We start from the raw sequence: 27,245 nt of genomic DNA, 5'->3' as shown, positions 1-27,245 counted from the left end.
GGACCAGATGGGAAGGGCAACTCCACAAGCCCAACAGTAACATCTGGGCTGCACAGGGCTGTGGTACTGCTCTTAAAGGTGCCTCACAGCTAATGAGGGCATAAAGGGTGGGCAGAGCTTTGCAGGCTGTCAAACCTTACTTCATATATATCTCTGATATTTGACAAGATTATTAAATTTAAGAAAAATTATACTAAAATTATTAAAGAAGGTTAGTTTGAAGCACATAAAATCTCAGAAATAATTAAAAGCTAAAGCAAAGTCACTTCAAAGAAGAAATTAACCTTCCCCTTTGCTCCCATTTCTAAGGAAACCCATTGAGAAAAGTAGGGATCAGACCTGGGACATTGTGTACCCAGGGCTGGCAGCTTGCTTCATTAAACTAATGGTGTATTGGCAACATGAGCCAAGGGATTGAGTTCGACTCCAGCAAGGCATTACATTGTTGGATATGGTGAGACACACCAGGAGCAGAGGCTTCCATGTTTCCAGCTATAGCTCAATGGGAGTACTCTTCTTATTAGATCTGAAGTTTGTGGGTCAAAGCTTGCTACTGATTTACATACAGTGAATGGATCCTCCGTATAGAGGCAGGTTACAACAGGTCAGTGATACTCTGTTCTGGATGCAGTAATAACCTGTCCCCACTGTCCACCCCATCTAATTGATGTCCCTATTTGAAGAAGTGCAGCATGACCAGTTTTTTTCCTTGAAGCAATGTCGTTCAGACAGTTATCGTGTTGTTATTTCTGGAACCTTGCCTTGTGCAGTTAGATGCCTTAATTCCCATAATGCAACAGTCATTACCCTTCAACAACTCATCACTTGCTGTGGAACTTCCTCTGGTTAGGAAAGAATAGAAATGCATTCTTTAAACAACTAAATAACAATAAGAGATTTTAGAATATACTTTTCCACTGGTTGTAGGCTGCAGTGGGTATGCTCTTTATATAGATAAACTATGTATCTGTGCATATACAGTAAAACTCCTATATTGCAGCACCTTCAGGACTCTGGTGATGCTGGACTGGCAGATCATCTGAATGTTAATACACCAGCACACTTTTTTAAAAAAGATTTTACAAGTGTGTTTAAAGGGACCAAGAAATGGGGCCCTGGTGTGTTTAAAGGCAGCACAGGAAATGCCCCAGTGAGCACATGCTGAACATCAGGAGTTCCAAACAATCAGATAGTGGATTATTGGAGTGTTACTGTATGTGCATATCATGTAATGTCCTAGAATTTTGAAAGGCATGGGAATGAATGTGTATGATCTTGGGTATTGTTTGTTAAGTTTTGTTTTGTGTTTGGTGTAGAATGAAAGGAGTTAATTTGGATTATTACACATTTCAATATATAATTCTTTCCTCTTCCTTACCAAGGATACCCATAAGATGAACCTGGAATTAATCACTTATGTTGGAGTGTCAGTGTCTTTGTTCTGTCTCTTGCTGTCAATCATCATCTTCCTCTATTGTCGCTCCATCAGAAGCATTCGGATCACAATTCACACACACCTGTGCCTGAGTATGTTCCTGGCGGAATTCCTGTTTCTTGTAAACACTTCAAAAACTGGTAATAAGGTAAGCCCACAAACCTTGTATTACAATTGGCAGACGCTACTCAACAAATATTAAACATCAAACGGTAGCTGCTGGAAATCTGTAGCAAAACAGAACATGATGACAAACCTCAACAAGACGGGGCCTCTGTGGAAGAGAAACAGAGCTGATGTTTCAGATCAAAGTCAACTCAGTTTCTCTCTCCACAGGTGCAGCCTGACCTGCTTTGTGTTTCTAGCATTTTCAGCTTTTAATGGCTCAACTGATAGCCCCTCTGCTTTTGAGTCAATAGTGTGGCTCAGGAGCTCCCTCTCCTGGTTATAACACACTAACACCGTTCGAACATGTGCCCTTAGGGTTGTAAATTCGACATGCAATCCTTAGTAAATCTCTGGCACAATGATGTGCTTCTTCTGTTTCAGCACATATGTTAATCATTTGATGTGTTTCAATATAGTCGAGCTGTCATCACTCAGGAATGCAGCCACAATATCAGGAGCCAGCCTTTAAAGGGACACACACAACACAAGCAGCAACTCAGCAGAGATCAGGGATTAAGTGTCCTAGTGGTTGAATTACTGGACAGATCTGGATCATTGATCTGATGATGCAAGTTCACGTCCCACCGTATCAGCCAACCTGAATTAAACCAGTCGTGGTATCCGAACCACTGGATTGCCATGTGGTGGAGCCTGCTCAGAGTCACAAAAGGATGTACAATAAATGGTGGCATTGCCGGTGAACCCACATCCCATACATGGATTGATCGAGAAAAAAGATTGAAAAAAGTATAGATTGAATTTAATAACTCAAATACTGTCCTGACTTATGTATTTGGAATGTGTATGTTTTTCAGTTGATATGCCAGGGTGTGGCCATTTGTCTCCATTACCTGTTCCTGGCGTGTTTTGCCTGGATGCTTCTGGAAGGAATCCAGCTTTATCTGATGGTGGTGAAGGTCTTCCATTCGAGGAGTCTTCGGAAGAAGTACCTCTTCCTGGTGGGCTATGGGACTCCGCTTATCATCGTCAGTGCCACAGTGGCCAGCAGTCTGGAAGCTTATGAGACAGATTAGTAAGTATGGAGTTTCTATCCACAATGGCATTATCTCTTATTTAAATGATGCATCAAGCCAGGATACTTTTATTACTTAGATTATTGTAACTTACTGGAAAGTTTGAAAATAGAAAATGTTCAATCAGTTAATGTGATTCCTTTCTTTCCTGCCGTCCTAACGTTCACTTGAGGTGTAGAGTTTGTGGATTCTGCTGGACTGATCTCTAGAGCTGAACTACTATCACTGCTTCACTCACTTTAAAATGGAAGGCCAAAGCAACAGGGCTTTGACTTGTGGAAGTTGGTCTTCAGCTAAAGCTGCAGCAGACGTCATTATGATGTTTGGCCACAAAGCACCCGCTCTTCTGGGGACAGGAACTCACCAGCCAGAATGTTTCCTTGCACCACAACACTTCCCCCTTTAAACAGGAAAAGACTGACTTATATTGGAGGTTTATATACATTGATAACTCAATGTGCAGGTTTATAATTACCTTCTGTTTAGTTACAATTAAAAATATAGGTTTGTAAATTCGGTTAAATTGTCAGGAACCCATTTACTGAAAATATGCAAAATAGCACATTGCAGGTTCTTTGTTCTCTGGATATCTTCTTGTTGTTTCTTTTTGTCCCAAGTCTCCACTTTACTCTAGTGGCTTGCAACATGCTGACTGACTGCGGGGCTGGAGTCTCCTCTGCCCTCTGTGTACAGCAGAGCAGTAATGTGGTTACCACCAGCTGTGCACAGCTGGCCAGGATATTTGTTTTTATAAATGGCAACAGATCAGAATTCCTTATTCCTCACTCCTTGCTGTGAGCTAAACCCTGCATTAACTCACCTCCATCCCAGGGTAAACTGCCAACAATCTGATGGCGTAACTCCCAATGAGTGAGCAGGTCACCTTCCTGAATGCACTGCCTGTGTCAGTGGCCCACCTGTCAACATCTGCTGGTGTATAACCGGTTCCCCCAGCACCTCCAGAGTAAGTCCACCCCCTTCACTGCACTAACCCCATCTCTCTCGTCTGTAATCCCTCCTACCCTACATTAACCCCACCTGTCTCCACAGTAACCACACTCATCTCATTGGTAACCCCATTCATCTCCACAGGAACCTTGCCTGCCCTGCATTATCTCCCCCACCCCCTCCACTGCAGCCCCTCCCCTTTATTCTATCTTTGGATAATATGAAGACCAGCTCTTTGGGTAACTGGCTCAGGTGGCCAGACCTGATCTCACAATCACATTCTGAGCCTTCTCAAAGCACAATGGGAAGCTGCAGTTTACAGTCACTTTCTGGATTGTGCACTTTCACCGTACTTCACGTATGTGTGAACACTCTTCCTGCAGCTACTGTTATACATCCTGTCCTTTGAACACCAGCACACCAGTGACTTCAAGTTTCCAATGCATTTGTTGCCCTTGTCTGTCTCATAGACATCATCTCTGCATCTCTGTGCTCTGATGTGCACTTGTCAGACTCTCTGATGCAGGGTTTCAGCCCGCAATGTCATTGATTCCTTCCCTCCATAAATGTTGTTTGACCCACTGAGTTCCTCCAGCAGATTGTTGGGTCAAGCAAACAATTGGTGGTTTGTGTGGTTGAAGGAAGGGTTCACTGGACACACAAGAACTTTGTCAGTGAGAGGTGGGAGTGGTGAAGGTGAATGCCAAGGACACCAATTGATGATCCAGGAAAATGTGCACATCAAACTGTATGTCCATGGACCAGTTAATGGCAAATCTCTATTCAGTGCAGGTATTCTGGTGAGTGCGCCACCCAGTTCACAGGCCCAGAGATTTACTTTTGCAAGTGATATCAAAATGTGAGCAGCACATCATGCAATTTTACAGCATACATCAGGAGACCTGTGTGTGTGTGTGTGTGTGTGTGTGTGTGTGTGTGTGTGTGTGTGTGTGTGTGTGTGTGTGTGTGTGTGTGTGTGTGTGTGTGTGTGTGTGTGTGTACACATCATGCTTATGCAGGACATGGGTGAAACTTAGAAAAGTGCACACAAGAGCTTGAAAGGAAATGCAGGCATTTTTGCAATAAAACTCACTACACAAAGCACAAAATGTAGTATAATGCAAGAGAATGTTCCACCCAGGGTCTTCAATGGGAATAAGGTAAGACAGTACTCCAGAAAAGCTGAGGACAGTGGAAATATGATCCTTCTGCAGCACATGCTGTTGTCTGGAACAGTTCGACCAGGAACTTTGTAGTGAAACTAAATTCTTCAATGAATATTGTGGAGTTAAAATGACAAACTTTTTCTCTCCTTTTCAAGTTGCTGGTTGAACTTCAAATCTGGATTTATCTGGGCTTTTATTGGACCAGTCTGTGCCATTATTGGGGTAAGTTCAAAACCACTAGCACTTGTGAAATAAGGTGTAATTCTTTACAGTCACTGCAACCATTTGAATGGGGTTGATAACCCTCAATGAAGTCTGTTTAAGACTTGAGAGCTACTCTCCTCTTTAGAGCCTCATTCCCTCAAGGCCCTCTCACATTCCAGGAAGACAGAAACACTTCTCATCTGCTAGGACCTGTTTCTCTCTGCCCTGCTCCCTTTTACAGTCACAGTTTCCTTGGTGGCCTGTCTTTCTTTCATTGTTTTAATTCATGCTAAGTTGCCTACAAAAACCTTCCCTTTGCTGTATGATTTGTTGACCTCAACATTTCTTGGCTTCTTATCCAGGCCCCAGACACTCCTCACCTGTTGGCAATGAACAGGCCCTGGGAACAGAAAACCCATTGTGCCATTGGGAATCTTTTCCAGAAACACCACAGTCCTTTTTATTTTCCTGCCCCTCACCAAAAAAAACAACATCCATGACCACAACAAACACTGGGAATGTTGGAAGGACTCGGCAGATCAGGCAACACCCATGGCCCGAGAAACAAGAGTCAGTGTTTATTGTTAAGGACCCTTCAAAAGAATTGGAAAAGTCTGAAGTTTACCAGGTGGAGGGGGTGGAGAGATGATGATGTCTGTGATAGGGTCTGCAGAGATCAAATTTGTCCAAACTGGCAGTTGGACAGAGAAAACGAAATGAAATAAATTAAAATGTGTGGAGACAGAGAGTAAGGAATGTCACCTGAAATTGTTAACTTCGATATTGCAAGGGCTGCCACATACTCAGGTGGAAGGTGAGGAACTATTCCTTGAGCTTATACTGGGCATCACTGGAGCAAGCCGAAGATAAAGGCCAGAGTGGAAGTGATAAGGAGAATTAAAGTGACAGGTAACTAGAACTATAGGTCCACCCTCTGGACCAGGCAGAGATGTTCTGCAAAGAGGTCACCCAGTCTACATTTATTTCTCTCTTTGTTGCTGTTGCTGTTGATTGACCCATGGAGCACTTCCAGCGTTTTCTAGTTTTGTTTCAGATTTCCAGCATCCCAGTGATCATTGAACCAATCCTAGAGTAGTAGGCACATGGGAATGCCATCACCAAGTAGCACCCCATTCTGACTTGGAAACCTATCACCGTTCTTTCATCGTCATTTGATCTAAATCCTGAGACTTCCTTCCCAATAGCTTTATGGGATCAGCTTCACCAGAAGGAGTGCAGTGGTTTACAAAGATGGCTCACCACCACCTTCTGAGGGACAACAGGGGCTGGGCTTTAAACGCTGGCCTTACCAGTTACCTAGATCCCAAGAATAAATGAGAAATCTTTTACTTTTTCCTTCCATGTTAACCTTTGAACCACTCCTTACTATATTTTTATATAGATTGTATCCAACTTTCCTACCTGACTCCTTCCTTTTCCCAATTACATGTTTTTTCTTCCAGTTAGCTGAACCATAAAATCATTAATTAATCTCATCTTGTTGTGCAATATCAGGTCATAAATAATCTGTTTTTTACATGGCTCCAGAATGTGTTGTCCTGAGATCCTGACCTGTAAACACTCCATAAACTCCACTTCTAGGCTTCCCTTGTCCACCTGATTATTTCCTGTTTACATGTACCCCACTATCTTGCTAAGCTCTAGCTGTGGACTTACTTTAATGTTTGTGTTCTATACCCCTTCCTTCACAGTCCACGCCTTGCTCTCCAGACTTTACTCTGTGATTTATCACATCTTCACAACTTTGATCTGTTGTCCTCTTGTTTAATTTAAAATCCTCCTTTCTTCCCAAGTTATGCAGCTCAGTAGAACATTGTTCCAGCAGAGTTCAAGTGCCAATTGTTGCAAAGATATAGCTCCCACTTTCCCCATTACTGGTGTCAGTGCCATTGAACCAGAAGCCTTTTTAAATATTACCTTTGTGATTCTGCTTCTTAATTTGGTGCCCAGTTCCTCGTTCTACAGCACCCCTTTCTTCATCCCTACACCTTCTACCTCGCCACCATCCAGGGACCTAGGGAAGAAATTGAAGGGGGCCTGTCAGAGATATTTGTGTCATCATTAGCCAGGTGAGGTATCGGAAGACTGGAGAGTGGATAATCTGCCTTAAGAAGGGCTGCAAGGACAAGCAGGGAACTACCAGTGAGCCTAATATCAGTGGTGGGAAAGTTACTGGAGGGGATTGTGATGGACAGGATCTAACTGCATTTGGAAAGGCAATGATTGGTAAGGGATTGTCAGGATGGCTTTGTGTGTGGGAAATCGTATCTCACAAATTTAATTGAACTTTTTGAAGAGGTGACCAAGAGGACTGACGAGGGCAGGGTGGTAGACATTGTTGACATGGGCTTTAGTAGGGCCTTTGACAAGGTCCTGCATGATAGGCTGGTCCTGAAGGTGAGATCACATGGGATCTAGTGTGAGTTGGCCAATTGGGAAAAAAAGGCTAAATGAAAGGAATGTTGGTGGTGCGTTGTTTTTCAGAGTGGAGGCCTGTGACCAGTGGTGTGCCACAGGGATCAGTGCTGGGTCCACTGTTGTTTGTCATTTTTATTAATGATTTGGATGACTCATTAGAAAGTTTGCAGATGACACCAAAATTGCTAGTGTAGTGGACACTGAAGAAGATTGTTGAAGATTACAACAGGCAGATGGAATTTAACTCAGACAAGTGCAAGCTGTTGCATTTTGGTAAGTTAACCAAGTACAGGACCTACACAGTAACAGGGCCCTGAAGAATGTTCCAGAACAGAGAGACCTACAGATACAGGTACATAGTTCCCTGAAAGTGGTGACACAGGTAGACGGGGTGGTGTAGGTGCTTGGCACGCCTGGCTTCATGAGTCAGGAGTTGGGATGTCATGCTACAACAGTACAAGTCATTAGTGAGACCACACATGGAGTATTGTGTGCAGATCTGGTTGCTCAGCTATAGGAAGGTTGTCATTAAGCTGGACAGGGTTCAGAAAAGACTCATGAGGATGTTACTGGAGCTGGAGGGCTTGAGTTCCAAGGAGAGGCTAGATAGGCTAAGACTTCTTTCTCTGGAGTGAAGGAGGTGAAGCGGTGACCTTCTGTATAATTCTATGACCTAACCATCCCTCCAACCTTATCTATTGCATTCGGTGATGTTAATGTGGCCTTCTCTACATCGGCATGACCAAGTAACGGCTCGGCAACTGCTTTGCCGAGCACCTGCGCTCTGTCCGCCATGATCATCCGCAAGTTGCATGTGATTTCAATTCCCCTTCCCATTCCCTCACCAACCTCTCTGTCCTCGGCCTTCTCTACTGCCAGAGTTGAGGCCAAATGTGAACTAGAGGAACAACACCTCATTCTGCCTGAGTAGTCTACAACCCAGTGGTATGATCACTGAATTTTCCAGTTTCAGGTAACTCACTCCACCTATTCCTTTATCTCTTCTTCTGATACACCCAGGTGGTCTGACCCCATCTTCTAACTACCCCCCCCCCAGCCCTCCTTCACCCCATTTCTTTCCCTTCCCCACACGGCTCCATCTGCCCATCATCCCTTCCTCACCTGATTCCACCTTTTGCCTGCCAGCTTCTGCCTCACTGCCCTCCCACTCTTTATAGCAGCTGTCTCCCCTCTTCACTCTCAGCCGTAGTGCAGGGACTCAACCTGAAACGTCGACCATCTCTCTGCCTTCGCAGATGCTGCCTGACCCACTGAATTCCTCTGGCAGTTTGATATTTAGTTCCAGATTTCAGCATCTGCAGTCTCTTGTGTCTCCCTATCTTTGTCCTACTTATATCATTGGTACCTACATGTACCATGGCACCTGCCTCCTGCCCATCCACTGAGCAGATATCCCGAACCCTGGCATATGGCAGGCAATACTGGAGCAGGAAACTGAGGATGATGGAAGTCTGGGTCAAGCACCAGCAACAAAGAGAAACACATAGAATATAGAACACTATAGCACAGTACAGGCCCTTTGGCCCACAATGTTGTGCCGGCATTTTATCCTGCTCTAAGATCTATCTAACCCTTCCCTCCCACACAGCCCCCTATTTTTCCATCATTCATGTATCTATCTAAGAGTCTCTTAAATGTCCCTAATGTATCTGCCCCTACAACCTCTGCCGGCAGTGCATTCCATGCACCCACCACTCTACCACTCTCTGTGTAAAAAAAAACAAACTTACCCCTGACGTACCCCTTATATCTTCCCCCAACCACCTTAAAATTATGTCCCCTCGAGTTAGCCATTGTCGCCCTGGGAAAAAGTCTCTGACTGTCCTCTTGATCTATGCCTCTTATCTTGTACACCTCTATCAAGTCACCTCACATCCTCCTTCTCTCCAAGGAGAAAAACCCTAGCTTGCTCAACCTATCCTCATAAGACATGCTCTCCAATCTAGGCAACATCCTGGTAAATCTCTTCTGCACCCTCTCGAAAGCTTCCACATCCTTCCCATAATGAGGTGACCTGAACTGAACACAATGCTCCAAGTGTGGTCTAACCAGAGTTCTATAGAGCTGCAACATCACCTCATGGCTCTTGAACACAATACCCTGACTAATGAAGGCCAACACTCCATACACTTTCTTAACAACCCTATTGACCTACATGGCAGCCTTGAGGGATCTATGAACGTGGACCTCAAGATCCCTCTGTTCCTCCACACTGCTAAGAGCCCTGCTATTAACCTTGTATTCTGCCTTCCAATTCGATCTCCCGAAGTGTATCGTTTCACACTTTTCTGGGTTGAACTCCATCTGCCACTTCTCAGCCCAGCTCTGCATTCTATCAATATCCTGTTGTAATCTACAGCAACCTTCTACACTATCCACAACACCACCAACCTTTGTATCATCAGCAAAATTACTAACCCACCCTTCCACATCCTCATCCAAGTCATTTATAAAAATCACAAAGAGCAGGGGTCCCAGAACAGATCCCTGCGGAACACCCCTGGTCACCGACCTCCAGGCAGAATATGTTCCATCTACCACCGCGCTCTGTCTTCTATGCGCGAGCCAATTCTGAATCCACACAGCCAAGTTTTCTTGGATCCTATGTCTCCTGACTTTCTGAATAAGCCTTGAATGAGGAACCTTATCAAACGCCTTACTAAAAAATCCATGTACGCAATATCCACTGCTCTACCTTCATCAATGTGCTTTGCCACATCCTCAAAAAATTCAATCAGGCAGACTGGATGATGACTTCTCTGCAGAGAACATTGTCAACCTCTGACTTTTATGGTCCTTTAATCCTAACACTCTCTCCACATTTTGTCCCTCCACTTGAATAGCTTCCTGTACCATGGTCAGCTGGCACAGCCACCCTGCAGCCCCATTCGTATCCAAACACACTGAGAGAACCTCATACCCATTTGCCAGTGCAAAGGCTGAGGCTCCCACATTCCCCTCCTCTTGATCCGTTACCTACCTTCCTCCCTCTCCTGACCACTGACAAATGGGAAGACCCTATCTCTGGGTGAGACTGCCTTCTGGACTGAAGCATTCTGCCCTAGTGTGTTGCAGTGTCCACAGTAACTGAGCTGAATCTGCTCAAGCTGCAAACATTTACCACAGACACATTTGCCCCATATTCAGTTGTCCAGGAGCTCCTGCATATTACAGCCATGACACATTGCTTGTTTTGCCATCCCATGTATTAATTAATGGCTTAATTATTTTATACTATAAGTTATTTTAGTTTTTACTATCTCACCAATATTCTTTACTATTTTAAATCTTAAATTTAGAACAGACCTTACCAGGTTCTGCCAGCAGCTTCTTTCCCACACTCCCACATCTCTACTTCTGTGAATGTCAGTGAATGTGAGCTTTGAGCAGAAAGTTGTCAGGAATACTCCCCAGCTACTCATTAAGCAACTAACTGACCTGCATGCATGTTATACTTTCAAACCAATGTGAGCATTAAACTGTTCCTGGTGTCCACATTCGCTGTCACCCACATCTCCCCAAAGGCCCCGTACACGCCAGAGCCCACAGTCTAAGGACAGGACAGTGTGAGATGACCAGTCTGCTCAATTACATTGTGTTCCAGGAGCCTCACCAAAATTGAATCAGCTGACTTCACTTGATAGATGTTTAATAGTGCTGGATTTCCCAAATCTAGCTTACTTAGAGTCATAGAGAGAGAGATTCGTACAGCACAGAAACAGGTCCTCAGCCCACCAAGTCCACGCCAACCATTGCCACCCTGTTACACTAATCCTACAATAATCCAATTTTCCACCACATTCCCATCAACTCTCTTCAGATTCAACCACTTACCTACACACCAGCAACAATTTACAGCAGTCAGTTAACCTAACAACCAGCACATCTTAGGAATGTGGGGGGAAACCATAGCACCTGGAAGAAACACACTTGGTCACAGGGAGAGTGTGAAAACTCCACACATAAGCACCCAGAACCAAGATTTACCCAAGTTGCCTGAGTTGGGCAACGGCATTACTAACTGCACCACTGTGCCACCTGTTTGGCACTTCACCTGAAAACAACAGTGACTTTTAACTTGATTTAAAACAAAATTATGGCAGTTTGTGGTATCCTGCTGTGTAGCTGCTGATTTTCTAACTCACAATATCCACCAGATTACCTAGATATATTTTGTTAGCTGTAGAGCCCTCTGGATGTTCTTAATGTTGAGAAAGGTGTTGAGGAAATGCAACTGATTTCTTTCTTTATTTAATTAGTAAACAACAGCGATGTTCAATGTTGAAAACTAATTCTTGGTTTTCTATTTGTAGCTCAATTCAATTTTCTTCATCATTACCATATGGAAATTGGCTGATAAATTCTCAATGCTCAACTCAGATGTTCCACACTATAAGAAAGTGAGGTAATTATAAACTGTCTGCTGTCCTTTAGAAGCCATTGGTGCTTTACTGAATTAATTGGATTTCTGCCTCATAGGAAAACTAACACTGAATGAATGGAAGAGGCAGCCTCAATCAGCAAACTGCAAATAAACCTGAGAAAACTGAGGCCAATGTCTGGATCGGAAATGGGAATAGTCTATGACTGGTCCTGTTTTGATATACCATCTACTAGGAGACACAAGAAATTCTGCAGATGCTGGAATCTGGAGCAATACATAAAAAGTGCTGGAGGAACTCAGCAGGTCAGGCAGCATCCATGGAGGGAAATAAACAGTCGACGTTTCGGGCCGAGACCCTTCATCAGGACTGGAAAGGAAGAGGGCAGAAGCCAGAATACGGTGGGGGGAGGAGATGGAGTACACGCAGGCAGGGGATAGGTGAGTTCAGGTGATAGGCGAGCCCAGGTGAGAGGGGGAAGGTAGTGGGTGGGGGAGGGGGAGAAGATGTAATAAGCTGAGAGGTGATAGGTAGATAGACAGACAGACAGGCCAAGGACTGAAGAAGAAGGAATCTGGTAGGAGAGGGCAGTGGACCATGGAATAAAGGATGGGGGAGGGGAGGAGAGGAAATGGGCAGGTTATCAAGGCGGATGAAGGGAGCCATAGGAATAAGGGGAGACATAGGAGTGGGGGGGGAGGGGAAGAAAAAGAAGGGGTGGGGATTATTTCCCTCCATGGATGCTGCCTGACCTGCTGAGTTTCTCCAGCACTTTTTGTGTATTACCATCCACTGGGGACAGGGTTACATAAGTCCTATTTCCATATACCATCTACTAGGGACAGGGAACAAATTATAACTGGATCTGAGAGTCAGAGAGCGACCATAGGAATTAGCAGATGCCACTCAGCCTCTGGAGCTTGTTCTACCCTTGAAGATTACTGCTGATCCCACCTTATTCTTAAATCACACACCAAAGGGAATATTTCCATATCACCAAACTCAGTTTTGCCAGAGATAGAGAGAGTGAAAGAGACATACAGATGGATTGACTTTCTTCTAAGTTGTAATAAGTAAGTAACTTCCAGTGTGGATCACCATTGGTTGCAACTGCACAATACCTACAAAGGCTACAGCCACTTGAAGCTAACCTCAGCATTCACATAGACTTAAGAGGTTATATTGAAGGTGTATGTGTCTGGTTTTGGGCCAGACAACCAAGGTGACGCATCCATGAGCCCTTCTAGGATACTTGTTAAGAGGTATGTGGGAGGTCATGATGAGACAAAAGGCTGTGTTTACTGTCAGCATCAACACTTGGGGGACACATTGAAACTCTAAGCCAGGACACATTGATGAGATAGAGATAAGGGGAATAATTGTTGAGTGTGTTGTAACCAGGTGTGAAGTCAACTGGATGGTTCAGGACAGCCATTATTAGGAAACAGAAATGAATGGACCAGACATTAGGAACACAGTGCATTGGAGAAGCAAGGTATCTGGCACCGTTGTAACATGGACATACCAAGACGAACTCTCTGTCTCAAATTTATACAGGAGGTCCCAAAGAGCTACTTGACCATCAGCCTCATCAAAAATAGTCACAGTCACATCTGATAGGTTGTCAATCATCTGTCACCATATCATTAAATCAAACATTATACATTTTGAACCTGCCCACTTGAATTCCCCTGCATGTATGTTTATATTGAGACTGAATAAAGTCTTGATGTCATTAGTACTCTAGTCAGCAAGTGGCTTTCCAGTTACAACATCTATAATGCCTTTCACAATGCCACAGACCATGTTGCAGCTGAAAAGGTATTTTGGGGTTATTTTAGTTAGCTGTAATTTATTGTTCAACAAATTGAGATTGTGGAGGAACTTTTGAAGTGTTGTCACTGCTATAATATAGGAAGTGAGGTACAGCTGACCCTACCATGGAAGGTTTAATAAACAGCAATGGCCAAGTAATTTGCTTCACCATTGTTGGTTGAGAGATAAAAAGTGGTCAGAGCACCGGTGGGAACTGCCCTGCTCAGCTTTGAAATAGAGCGGTGGAAACTTTCATTTCCAGCTGGAGAGAAATGGGAAAAGCTCAGTTCATTGTCTTGTCTGAAAGATGGATTGCCACAAGGAGTGACAAGCCAGGGCTTGTGTTGGAGGCACAACGGCTATGGGAGGCCACTGATCTGAAGATCTGTAATGACTTCCAAACACTTTAATGATGTTTTTCCTTCTGCAGATCATTCACCTTTACAGCAATCGGCCAGCTTATACTCTTGGGTTGTACCTGGGTCTTCGGCCTGTTGCATTTCTCTGAGAGCACTATCATCATGGCCTATATCTTTACTGGAATCAACAGTTTCCAAGGAGTTTTCATTCTCGTCCTGCATTGCCTCATAAACAAACAGGTAGGGTTCATTGAAAATAAGTCAATGTATTTAACTCAAACTGGTGATCCTGCCAAGTGTCACACCTGCTAAGGAGCTTGGAGCAGGGAGCTCGGGCTGCAACTGGGCTACAGCTTTTGTAGCTCCATTACTCTGACGCACACTGCCTCTGGGAATGACTATAGGGTCAGGATCACTGATTCAGGTCAGAATAAGACATTGGTGCTGGGGATAGGCACACATTCCCAATGTGGCTACAGTGTCACCAGCAGCAGGTACATGGAATTCTGAGAAGCATAGATAGGGTAGATAGCCAGAAACTGTTTACCTTGGTAGGGGCATCTAAAACTCGAAGGCTTGGGTTTAAGGTGAGAGTGAGGTCATTTAAAGAGGATCTGAGGGATAAATTTTCCACACAAAATGTAGTTGGTGTCTGGAGTGAGCTGCCAGAGGGTTGGTGAAGGAAGGAACAGTAACAACAGTTATGACACATCTGGACAGGTACCTGAATGAGTACGCATGGAGGGAAGTGAAATTAATGCAGGAAACTGGGATTAATATAGATTGGTATGATGGTTGGCATATACGAGATGGGCTGAAGAACCTGCTTCTATGCTCTATGACTCTAATGACGTGTGGATGGAAAGTAGAACATTTATAATAAAGGTGACAGCCCTGGATCCATTGATTATGTTGTTAACTCTGAGTTAGATGGTCATGGTTCCAGGTTGCACTTCATTACCCTGAATAAAATCTTGGCTGATGCTCCCAGGTGAGTGCTGTGGTGTCCTTCTAAGGGGCCACTGAAGTGAGAGTCCAGTGGAGGAAAAGAACTTGGAAATTTGCCCAGTGTACTGGACAACATTTATTCATCAATTGATACTGAAGATTCTGAAGGTTGGGTGTTAAGGAACATTTGCCCTTGGCTGGAGAGTCAAGAAGTGGGGTCATTTACATAGCATAAAGGGTTGGTCATTTAGACTGAGGTGAGGATGGATTTCATTATGAAGAAGGTTGTAGATGGTTAGAGATGTCCCTGCTGGGGTCTGTGATAGCTCAGTGTTGGCCTGCATTCCAAGCTGAGCACCATGTCCCACGGAACTGAAGGGGAATGATGGCGTGCAGGGAAATGGCAATCCGTACTGGTACAGAGCCAACAGGTGGAGCTGTTGGAAGGGATGGTAACCCGAGTGTGGGTAGAGGTTGGGGTGAAGACCAAAGTTATTTTTATGGAATGTGAATCCAATACTCTAGAGAGAACAGAGATTGAGATCTCTCAGCACCAACACTTTTCAATATCCTTTCTACTCTCAACAGATTCGCACTGAGTTACGGAACCGTCTTTGCAACATCTCCATAAGCACGAGCACCTACACCAAACAGGGTACCAACTGGAAGGTGAGTTGGGGTCACCAATGATACTGCAGTCAGTCAGTCAATGAAGGGAGGAAGAGGGCAAGGCAGTGAGTGGGGAGGAGGGCTAATGTTTTGAGGCGTCTGAGTATCGACAGCAAAGTGAGGTGTACAGGGGAGACGGATTATTTTTTGAGGATGCTCGAGGTGAGAAAAGACAGTGACTGCTAACAGAGCAACAGTATTCTTGGGGTGGTCTGTGTGATGTGGAATTCATTACTGCTGGGAGTGTTCTGTGAAGCTCCTGTGACATTGGCCAGGCTGGAAGGCAATGACTGTCCTCCACAAAGGTGGTTGTTGGCAGTGGAGAGGTTCAGCCTCATTTCACTGCCCTCTCACCCCCTCTGGCCCATTCCAGCCCCTTCTTCGCACTGTCTTCTAAAAAAAAGATGGCAGATTGTCATCCACAGGTGATTCTCACCATCATTCCAGCTAACCAGATGCAGTGTGGCATTCACAAAACACAATGGTTCAGTGTCGTAGAGTCTCTCTCTAAGATAATGGAGAATAGTTGGTAATTTAAACTAACAAACAAAGGGACTTAATTTATAAAAGAAGTCCAATTCTGTAAAGCACTAATTTCTTACAGTGGCTTTGTTCCAGAGACAAACCTCTCTAACCTGCTTCCACTGTGAAGTATCGCAGAACGTTTCATACTTAAATTGATAACAACAAATATTCCATGATACAGTCAGCTCCCAGTGTCAGGCTGTGAACAAAACAAAAGCTTTGTAACTGATGGAGCCAACTGTTGCCTGTGATAAATATTTCTATTTATTTGATTTCAGGGCTTGAAGAATTCACAAGAAACCGACAATTTCAAATCGACTACAAACACCGTTACTTACAGTTGAGAGTCCCTGCTTCTCTTTGGCTTTTCACTTTGATGTAACCACCATTCCCCATTTTACTCTTGTATCTCGAGCTGCTGCAACTTCACTGCACTTAGACTGGGCATGTGTCATCCAAGCCCATCCCACACTTTGCTCCCTCTCTGCTATGTTTGATTTTCACTCTGGTCTCTCCAGTCTTCTCCAGACAGCATCCACTGTCGTACCAACAGTTCTGCTCAGTGGGAAATATTTAGTCTTTAACCAATAGTCACAACTGCCTGGTTATATATGCTCCCTTCTGCCATCACCTTCAATGGAGGCAAAATCATGACAGAGGTAAATTCACCAACCTAACCCTCCTTAATCATTCCCTGTCCCAATTCTAACCTCCTCTATCCAAGCCCTAACCTTCATTACATAGAGCACACCCTACAGGAACCATCCTCTACACTAACCCAGCCTTCTACTCACCTGTACATTAACCTTGCTGTCCACTACATGAATATCTCCGACGTTAACTTTATTCATGGATACCATACTCTACCTTAACCCTAACTCACCAACATAAGTCTCCCCGACCTTACAGACACCATAACCTCCTTAGGTTAATGCTTTAACCCCCACCCTCCACAACCCAATCCTATCTTATCCTACCCCATCTGAACTCTACATAACCTTCTTCCTTACCATCCCCTGACCTTGCATCAATGTCCCAATTCTGCCCTAACCTTGCCACCTCCTACTCCAGCTCTCTATTGACTTAGCCTTGACCCTCCACAACTTGAACTGACTTGATCCATAACCTGTTTTCTAGTACAGAAACGTTTCCTTCCCCTACTCTAACACTAATCCTAATAACCTTCTTCCTTTACCCTAACTGTACCTTACCTTCCCCTATCCCAGACTTCCATTCCCCAATTCTAACATATCTCCCCACCACTACACCAGAGACCTCTCTGCCCTTCTGTATAATTCTGTTTATTTTGTTATAGAAATTATGTAGAGGCACGGGGAAGAGGATAAGAGGCTGGTGCATACGTTAAGAGTTGGTGGTGTTGAAGGAGGTGCATTTACATGGATTGAAAATTGGCTGTCACTTAGAAAACAGAGAGTTGGACTACATGGGTTATTTTCAGGCTGGAGAGATGTAACTAGCAGAATAGTCCAGGGATCAGTTCTTGGCCTCAATTGTTTACTATTCACATCAATGAAAAGTTTCCAAGTTTGCCAATGATCCAAAAGTAGGTGGAAGGAAAGTAGGTGGAACCCATCATCTGATGAGGATATTGTGATTCTGCAAATAGGATTCAGGTAGAGTGATTGGCAAATACCTGGCAAATGGAATTTTATGTGGGGAAGTGTGGAGAGACTGCAAGTGAGTGAAATTCAGAGGGATTTTGGTGTTCTAATATATGAATCACAAAAGGTTATCAGGCAGGTCCAACAAGTAGCTAAAAAGGCAAACAGCATGTTGGTCTTTATTGCAAAGGGTTTGGATTTAAGAACAGGGAATTCTGTTACAGGGTGTTGGTGAGGCCACACCTGGAATACTGTGCACAGTTTTGGTCCCCATACTTAAGGCAATATAGTAGCATTGGAGGTAGTCTGAAGGTGATTCACTAGAGTAATCCCTGGGGTGATCTATGAAGAGAGGCCATACAGGGTGGGTCTGTATTCCTTGGAGTTTAGAAGAATGAGGGATGGCCTGAGGGGGTTTGACAGAGGAGATGTTGACATGTTTTCACTAGTGGAAGGATCACAAACAAGGAGACATAGTTAGAAAATAAGGGGCCAGTCATTTAAAACTGGAGAAATGTCTTCTCTCAGAGGGTGGTGAATCTCTGGAATTCTTGGCCCCTGAGGCTGATGGAGGCCAGGTCATTAGATACAGTTAAAGTGGAGGTGGATAAATATTGAAAGATCAAGGAATTGAGAGTGATGAGGAACTGGGACAGAAGAGACGTTCAGCTCATCGTAGATCAGCCATGATCGTACTGAATGGGTGGCCAGGCTTGAGGGGCCAAGTGGCCTCCTCCTGCTCCTATTTTCTTGTATTTTTGGGAGGGTGTGGAGAAGATTTACAAGGATGAGACCTGAAATCTAGAAGTATGTATATTAGGAAAGGAGGAACAGGCTGAGACTCTTTTCTCTTGAGAAGACAAGACTGAGATGTGACCTAATGGAGATCTTTAAACAATGAAGGACTTGTTAGTGCCCATCGAGAGAATGATTCCACTTATGAGGAAGAACATAACTAAAGGTCCTTGGTACAAGGTTGTTATTAAGAAATCCAGTGTGGAATTCAGGAAAAATTCTTTATCCGAACAGTAATGAGAACATGGATCTCGCTCCTAGACAGAAGGGTGGAAGTGTATCGATGTAGTTAAGGGAAGGTTGGACAAGTGGCTGAAGGAGGAAGGAACAGTAGATACACTGATAGACAGATGAGGAAAGAGGAAGGAGGAAGCTTGAATGGAGCATAAACACCAGCATGGACTAGTTGGGTCAAATGGCCTCTTTCTGTGCCATATTATCCTATCCTCCCCTTCATTTACCCTAACCATATCCTTCCCTACTTTCCCCTGCACTAATTTCAACCCAAACCTCCATTCCTTTGTCCTCCTCTACATTCACAGAATCAGGTAGAATTTATGACCCTGCATCAGTGCCGATTGAAAGGGAGCTCTTGAAACCAATCCCACCTCCCAGAACTTTGTCTGTAGCCCTACAGGTCACAGCTCTCTAAACATACATCCAAGTCCTGTTTTAACTGTGATGAGGGTTTTTGCCTGTCCTACCCTTTCAGGTGGTGAGTGCTAAGCTCCACCACCCTCTGGGTGAGAACATTTTTCCTCATCTCTCCTCTGATCCTTCCACCAAGTGCTTTCAATGTCTGGAGACACAGGAGACTGCAGTTTCTGGAATCTGGAGCATTAAATAATCTGCTGGAGGAACTCAGTGAGTCCAGCAGTAGCTATAACCTACTCTTCCTGAGACTCCTGAATTCTCCACTACCATCTCATTGTACCATAATGCTAACTTTAATCCAACCCTGACAAACATTCCTTTATCAATTAACACCACCCTAAATCTTCCTCTACTCCAACATTATTGGAGATAAGATCTTTTGGCTTTAACCTGGAGCCCCTCAGGTGAATGGGAACGTTCCCATAAAACATGTGCAAGACAAGCAGGGAATCTCTAACTATCAGGCAATCAACATTTGTTTTTGGTTTACTACATTGCTTTGCATGAGATCTTGGTGTGCACAAATTAACTGTCGCTTACTTGATATTACAATAGTAGTTACACTGAAAATATTTTTTATCGACTGCAAAGTACATTGCAATATCCTGAAGGATGCTACATAATGCTTATCGCAGAACCATAGAAATTTACAGCACCATAGGAATCCTTTTGAGCCTTCATGTCCTAGTGTCCTTTACATCTACAGAAACAACACCATTCAGTTTTAGCTCAAACACAACACTACCACCCAGAAGTACGATATGGTATAAAATGGTTGTTATGAGGCTGTTACAAAGGAATATCAGGAAAATGAAGGACTGCAGGACACTGCTTCCTCCACCCTCTGAGGACCCAGAGCTAGTAATTATATCCTGACAGCTGATGTGTCAAAATTGTTTGACCCAGCAATTCAAAATTATGCAGCCCAGGCCAAATTGCGATATTGTGTAGCATTGTTTCTGGACTGCAAGTGAATAATTATTAATGATATAAAGACACAGAATTTTTCATTAATGTAATCACCTTTAAGTTTTCATTTTAATAGGTAATAGTTTAGCTTGGACTTAAGCATGAGAAATACATTGATTTGAATGTTGATTTTTAATCATTTCTTTTTCATTTTAAAAATACATGGTTGTGAATATTTATTCTATTATTATTATTACTACTACTACTTTGTTGAACTGCTATAGTGCCCATCCAAAGTTATAACCTTGCATTCCATAAATGCCTGTCAAGTGTGCCTGGTTAGTCTCTTGCTCATTTTTTTGGTTAAGTGGCTTTCAAATAAAAAGGGATTTCTGCTGATACTCATTAGATTTTCTCCAATTTTCTCTTCTCATTTTTACTGAAAACTCTCAAATGCTTTTGTCACTCAGTGGTAAAGCTCCATTACATGTTGAATGGTTTGGACAAGTAATGGCTGATTGGACTCTGTGAGGAACTGCCTGGGGAAGTGTAAATGGCCAGCTTCTGTACTAAGGGAAACTATTTAAGCCATAGAACTACTGCCTAGTGCATTCAGTTTGAGAAATCATAGTATCATCATAATAGATGTACAACATGAAGGCCAGGGTCACTCTGCAATAGGTGGTGACTGTTGGCTGAATTCACCTCTGCATTGCCTGTTCCATCAAGTGTGTGAAGGTATAACATCAGCTGCTGCTATCCTTGAGGTGTTCAGTGATAATGAACAAAGGCAAATGTATTTTCAGAGTCTGCAAGACGAGACCTTAAACAGTCTGCCTCTCATTAACCTTGGTATGGTACTTCTTTAATGAAGAGAAGAGAGCCCCTGTTATCCTGGCTAATATTTATCATTCAACTAGCACTTTGAATCAGAATCATACAGCACAGAAATGAGGCCTTTCAGCCCATCGCATTCATACCGACCCTGATGCCTATCTACAGGGATCTTATTTACCTGCATTAGATCTGTATCCCACTATTCCGATCCTATCCAAGAACCTGCCCAGATGCCTTTTAAACATTGTAATTGTACCTGCCTCTATCACCTCCTCTGGCAGCTCATTTCAGATAGCTACCATCCTCTGTGTGAAAAACTTACTCCTCAGATATCTTTCTCCTGCTCACCTTATATTTGTGCCCTCTAGTTCTAGACTCCCCTGCCTTAGGGAAAAGATTATGATTATCAATCCTATCTATGCCACTCATAATTTTATAAACTACTAAAAGGTCACCCTACAGCCTCCTACACTACACTGAGAACAAATCAAGCCTATCCAATCTCTCGTTATAACAACAGCCCTCCATTCTAAAAAAAAATGCTAGCAAATCCTCTCTGTACTCTCACTATTGCTACCACATCCTTCCTGTTGTGTGGTGACCAGAGCTGTATTTTAATATTTAAGTGCAGTCTAATCAATGTTTTGTACAGTTGCAACATGATGTCCCAATTCTTATACTCAATGCCTTGGCCTATGAAGCCAAGTGTACCAAAATTCCTTTTTCACTATCTTGTCCACCTGTGTCAATACTTTCATGGACCTATGCACTTGCACCCAAAGGTGTCTTATTACATTAATGCTCTTAAGGCACCTGCCATTTACTTTATACATCTTAGCAGAATTTGACTTCCCAAAGAGCATTACCTCACACTTGTTTGGATTAAGTTCTATCTTCCACTCTTCTGCCCAATTTTCCAATTGATCTTTATTCCACTGTATCTTTAGAAATGCTCTTCACTATCTACAGATTTGCTAATTTTTGTGTCATCTGCAAACTTACCAGTCAGACCACCTACATTCTCATCGAAGTAATTGATATACATCACAAACAATTAGGTCCCAGCTCCGATCCCTGCAGTACACCACTGGTTACAGACTTCCAGTCAAACACCCCTCTACCACCACCCTCCGCCTCCTCTAATCATCGATTTTAGATCCAGTTTGGCAACACGCCTCAGATCCCATGGCCCTTAACCTTCTGGACCAGTCTACAATGCGGGACCTCGTCAAAAACCATCCTAAAATCTATGTAAACCACGTCTATCACTCTGCCTTCATTAATTTTCTTAGCTACCTCCTCAGAAAACTCCATCAGATTTGTGAGATATGATCTCCCTGTACAAAAACCATGCTGTCTCCTCCTAATCTTGAAAACAGTTTGTTCACACTTTACTCTGTGTGACCACAGTGTACACAAACTGTCTACTACAAATTAGCCACAGCAAAAGTGCTTCATTTATGGTTAACTACCTGAAGGTATTACAAAGTCCCCTTCTGCCCCCTACTTACACCTACCACTGCTAATGTACCCTATTCTCCCTGTACTGCATTCTATTTACCCTTCTGTGCCTTACCTCCACCAATTGCCTTTTACCATTCCCTTCTGCCCCTACCATCCCTACATATGCCCTCTGCCTCCAAATGTTGACTACTATCCCTACCGTTTCCACATCCCTACCGCTCCCCCGCCCCACCGTTTCCTCCATCCCTTCCACCCCTACTGTTTCCCCAATCCCCACCACCACCTACTTCTTCCAAATACTACTGGCCTCTGCTGTTCCCTTCTGTCCCTACAGCCCCTAATGGTACTGTGCCCCTTACTGCCCCCGCTGCCCCCCACCATTCCCACACCACCTCCCGCTGCCCCCCACCATTCCCACACCACCTCCCGCTGCCCCCCACCATTCCCACACCACCTCCCGCTGCCCCCCACCATTCCCACACCACCTCCCGCTGCCCCCCACCCTTCCCACACCACCTCCCGCTGCCCCCCACCATTCCCACACCACCTCCCGCTGCCCCCCACCATTCCCACACCACCCCCGCTCCCCCCACCATTCCCACACCACCCCCACTGCTCCCAGCATTCCCACACCACCCCACTGCCCCCCAGCATTGCCACACCACCCCTCTGTTCCCTATGATTCCCACACCACCCCACTGCCCCCCAGCATTGCCACACCACCCCTCTGTTCCCTATGATTCCCACACCACTCTCCAATTGCTATATTTCCATGAATTGTTGCTCCACCACTGTGCCTTGTGAACAAGTTTGACACTTTACTGCTGTTGAGGAGGTGAATGGATTGGGATGTGTTGGGCTGATTTTATGTCCAATGTTAATGCTTTGAGACAAATTGCCTTCAATCTCATACTTGTCTTCTCCTTGGTAATGTCCTTATCCACAGTTCCGCTACCTGGACTGCAGATATGCTGATTTCCATCCAAACACTGCAGGTACATTTCTCTCCTGAGACTTAAAAAGACGGTGACACCTAGCAACAGTGAATCATTACCCTCACCCCATTCCCCCTGGCTTGATGTGGAAAGGGCTGGTGGTAGGTGTCCTGGTGTCAGGTGGGTGACCACTGGGGCTCAGATCTTTGCTGCCTCTGGGCTTGGGAGAACTCTACATTTTATGACATAGAAAGAGGCCATTTGGCCCATCAGGTCCATGCCGCTGCCAGCAGAACAATCCCATTGCCAGTATTATTTCCCTGTGTCCCTGAATTTTACTCCCTCTCACTTGCCCATCAACTCTCCATGAATTTTTGTGTTTGAGCACCTACACTAAGGGTTAATTTACAGTTGCCAAGGTACCTATGGGTAAATATTTGGGATGTAGGTGAAACCAGAGCATTCGGAGGAAACCCATATGGTCACAGGAAGAATGTGCAAACTCCACACCAGCAGTACCTGAGGTCAGGATCAAACCCAGGTTCATGGAGCTGTGAACCTGCTGCCCCACCTTAGCACCTAAATGAAAGGCAAATGAAAGTTAATACCCCAACTCATGGCTATTAACCCTGTTCTCCCCTCCGACATTGACCACCCTCCACTCTATCTCATCAGCTTCAAATTGGCCTGTTATTTGGAACTGGTGCAGGAGGGAGGGCTTCAGATAACCGGATCATTGGGCTCTCTTTCAGGGCAGGTGGGACCTGTACAACAGGGATAGGTTGCACCTAAACTGGAGGGGCACCGAGATCCTGGCAGGGAGGTTTTCTAGTGTTCTTCCAGAGGGTTTAAACTAGTGTGACAAGGGGTGGGCACCAGAGCAGGAGGTCAGCAGGTGGAGGGATTGAGGAGAAGGGTGAGGTTAGCTTAAGCAAGTCTAATAAGAAGAATAAGCAGGGCCAGATTAAAGAACAGGTTGGGACTGAAGTGTATTTGTTTTAATACAAGGTGTAATGGACAAGGTATATGAGCTTGAAGCCTGGATTAATATGTGGAACTATGATTTTGCAGCCATTACAAAGACTTCGTTGAGAGAAGGACAGGATCAGCAGCTCAAATTTCCTGCCTTCAGGTGTTTCAGAGGCGATAGAGAAGAACCTAAGTGGAGTGGGGAGTTGCATTACTGATCAGGGAGAATATCATAGAGGTACTTAGAGAGGACATCCTGGAGGGTTCATTCACTGAGGTAATATGGATAGAGCTCAGGAATAAGAAAGGTGCAGTCATTATGATGAGGTTGTAATTTAGCCCAGTAAGAGATAAAGGAACAGATATCTAGGCAGATTATGAAGAAATGTTAAAAACAGGATTGTTGTAGTGGGTGATGTTAACTTCCCCAATAGTGACTGGGACTCCCTTAGTGACAGGGGCTTAGGTAGGACAGAATTTGTTAGGTGCATCCAGGAGGGATTTTGACATGGTGTGTAGATAAACCAATCAGGGAAGGGGCCACATGAGACCTTGCTATGGGAAATGAACCTGGCCAGGTGATCAGAGTTTCAGTGGGGGAACATTTTGGGAACAGTGATCATAATTCCATAAGTTTTAAGGTATTCATGGATAAGGATAAAACTGGACCTTGAGTGAAAGTGATAAATTGGGGGAAAGCTAATTACAACAGTATTTTCAGTAACTGAAGACAGTGCATTGGGAACGGCGTTTGAAGGTAAATCCACATCTGACATGTGGCAGTCTTTTAAAGGCCAGTTGATTAGAGTTCAGGACCAGTGTGTTCCTGTGAGGATGAAAGTTAAGGAAGGCAAGGTTCAGGAACCTTGGATGACAAGACATATTGTAAATTCAGTCAAAACGGGAAAGGAAACAAATGTAAGGTTTTGGAAGCTGAAATTGGACATCCTTGAGGAATATAAAGCCGGCAGAAAATAACTTAAACAAGGAATTAGGAGAGCTAAAAGGGGCCATGAAATTGTCTTGGCAAGTAGGATTAAGGAGAATCCCAAAGCATATTAGGAGCAAGGGGGGGGGGGGTGAAGGAAAGAGTGGGAGGAGATTTAGGTGTGGAGCCAGAGAAAGTGGGTGAGGTCCTCAATGAGAACTTTGCATCAGTATTCACCAAGGAGAAGGACGTGGATGTTGGTGAGATTAGGGAGGGGTGTGTTGATATTCTAGGGTGTGTCTTAGTATTAAGAAGGAGGAGGTGTTGGGTGTATTGAAAAACATTAAGTGTGGATAAGTCACCAGGGCCTGATGGAATTTATCCCTGCATACTGATGGAGGCAGGGACAGAGATTGCTGGAGCCTTGACAGAAATCCTTATATCCTCTTTAGCCATAGGTGAGGTCCCAGAAGACTGGAGAATAGCCAATGTTGTTTGTTTGTTTAAGAAGAGCAATAGGGATAATCCAGGAAATGATAGGCCAGTGAGCCTTACAGCAGTGGTAGGAAACTTATTGGAGAAGATCCTTAGGGACAAGATTTCCTTAGATCTGGAAAGACATGAGCTTACTTGGGAGAGTCAACATTGCTTTGTGTCAGGGAGGTTCTGCAGGAGGAGGAGATCATGAAGATTATTGATGAAAGTTCAGCAGTGGATGTTGTCTATGTGGACCTTAGTAAAGCATTTGACAAGGTCCTTGAACAAGTTTGGTTCAGAAGATTATGTCAAATGGGATCCACAGTGAGTTAGTAAATTGGATCAACATTGGCTTGGCCATAGAAGACTGAGGGTAATGGTGGAGGGTTGTTTCTCTGATTGGAGGTCTGTGATCAGTGGTGTTCTGCAAGGATCAGTGCTGGGGCTTCTGTTGTTTGTAATATATTGGATGAAAATATAGGTGATCTGAAAAGTAAGTTTGCAGATGACATAACATTGGAATTGTGGACTGTGAGGAAGGTTGTCAAAGAGTATAGCAGGATACAGTTCAGTTGGAAATTTGGGCAGAGAAATGCCATATGGCGCTTAATCCAGATAAGTGTAAGGGGAGGTCAAAGCAAGAGGAAAGTATACAGTAAATGGAAGGACCCTTAGGAGCATCAATATACAGAGGGATCTTGGGGATGAAAGACCACAGTTCCCTGAAATTGTCAACACAAGCACCAAAATGGACATTTTTTTTGTTCCAATTGTGTTCTTTCTTGTAAAAATTGTGTGTAAATTATGTTTAGTTTTTGTTTTTCTTGTGAATGCTGCTTATATGTTGCTATGTGCCTGTGATGATGCTGCAAGTAAGTTTTTCCATTGTACCTGTACATACATGTATTGTGCATCTTCAATAAGCTCAACTTTGACTTTGACCTTGACAAGTGAATGAGGTGGCAAAAAAGGCATATGGCAAGCTTGCCGCCTTCAGTCGGGGCATTGAGTATAAAAGTTGGCAAGTCTTGTTGCAACTGTATAAAACTTTGGTTAGTCCACATTGGAGCATTTTATGCCGAGAATGTGGAGGCTTTGGAGAGGATGCAGAAGAGATTCACCAGGATGTTGCTGGATTGGAGTGTATTAGCATCACTGGGCAGAGGTCTCTGTTCCCCCAGTAAGCTCAACCTGTTCAATCCCAACTGGAAAAAGGTGGGTGCAGACAGGTATCAACCATAGACATTCTGGAACATTTAGGACAGATCCACGTGGCCAAGTACAGGAGGAAATCTGCTTCTGACAATCCCAGCCTCTAGTTTTGGGATCAGTTTACATTCCTGGGCAGGAACCAGAGGTGCAGAACAGGTATAGGTTTAATCCCAATCCACTGGGATAGGGCATTCAAAGAGGTGTCTGGTCTGCACTACTCCCATTTGGTTAAAATTACAGCTTCTAATTTCAAATCTGCCCTCAATTATTTACTCAGTTATTAGAAGCACTTATGACTATGAGAAAAAATATATTAACAGGACCCACAGA

The 27,245-nt window shown here is 44.0% G+C and overlaps 1 protein-coding gene across 1 annotated transcript; it reads left to right on the top strand.

Annotated features, from left to right (window-relative positions):
• The first annotated feature begins 1,529 nt into the window (after window positions 1-1,529).
• Window positions 1,530-20,501, top strand: LOC127584858 (adhesion G protein-coupled receptor E5-like). Its single transcript, XM_052041825.1, has 7 exons — window positions 1,530-1,583; window positions 2,419-2,636; window positions 4,907-4,973; window positions 11,729-11,820; window positions 14,043-14,211; window positions 15,508-15,588; window positions 16,392-20,501. The coding sequence occupies exons 1-7, from the start codon at window positions 1,530-1,532 to the stop codon at window positions 16,455-16,457; spliced, it is 747 nt and encodes a 248-aa protein (XP_051897785.1). The 3' UTR covers window positions 16,458-20,501.
• The last annotated feature ends 6,744 nt before the right edge of the window (window positions 20,502-27,245 follow it).

This window comes from Pristis pectinata, chromosome 31 (genome assembly GCF_009764475.1).
Source record: "Pristis pectinata isolate sPriPec2 chromosome 31, sPriPec2.1.pri, whole genome shotgun sequence".
Lineage (NCBI taxonomy): Eukaryota > Metazoa > Chordata > Chondrichthyes > Rhinopristiformes > Pristidae > Pristis > Pristis pectinata.
The sequence above is the reverse complement of the archived record's forward strand: the minus strand, read 5'-3'. Positions and strand labels throughout refer to the sequence as shown.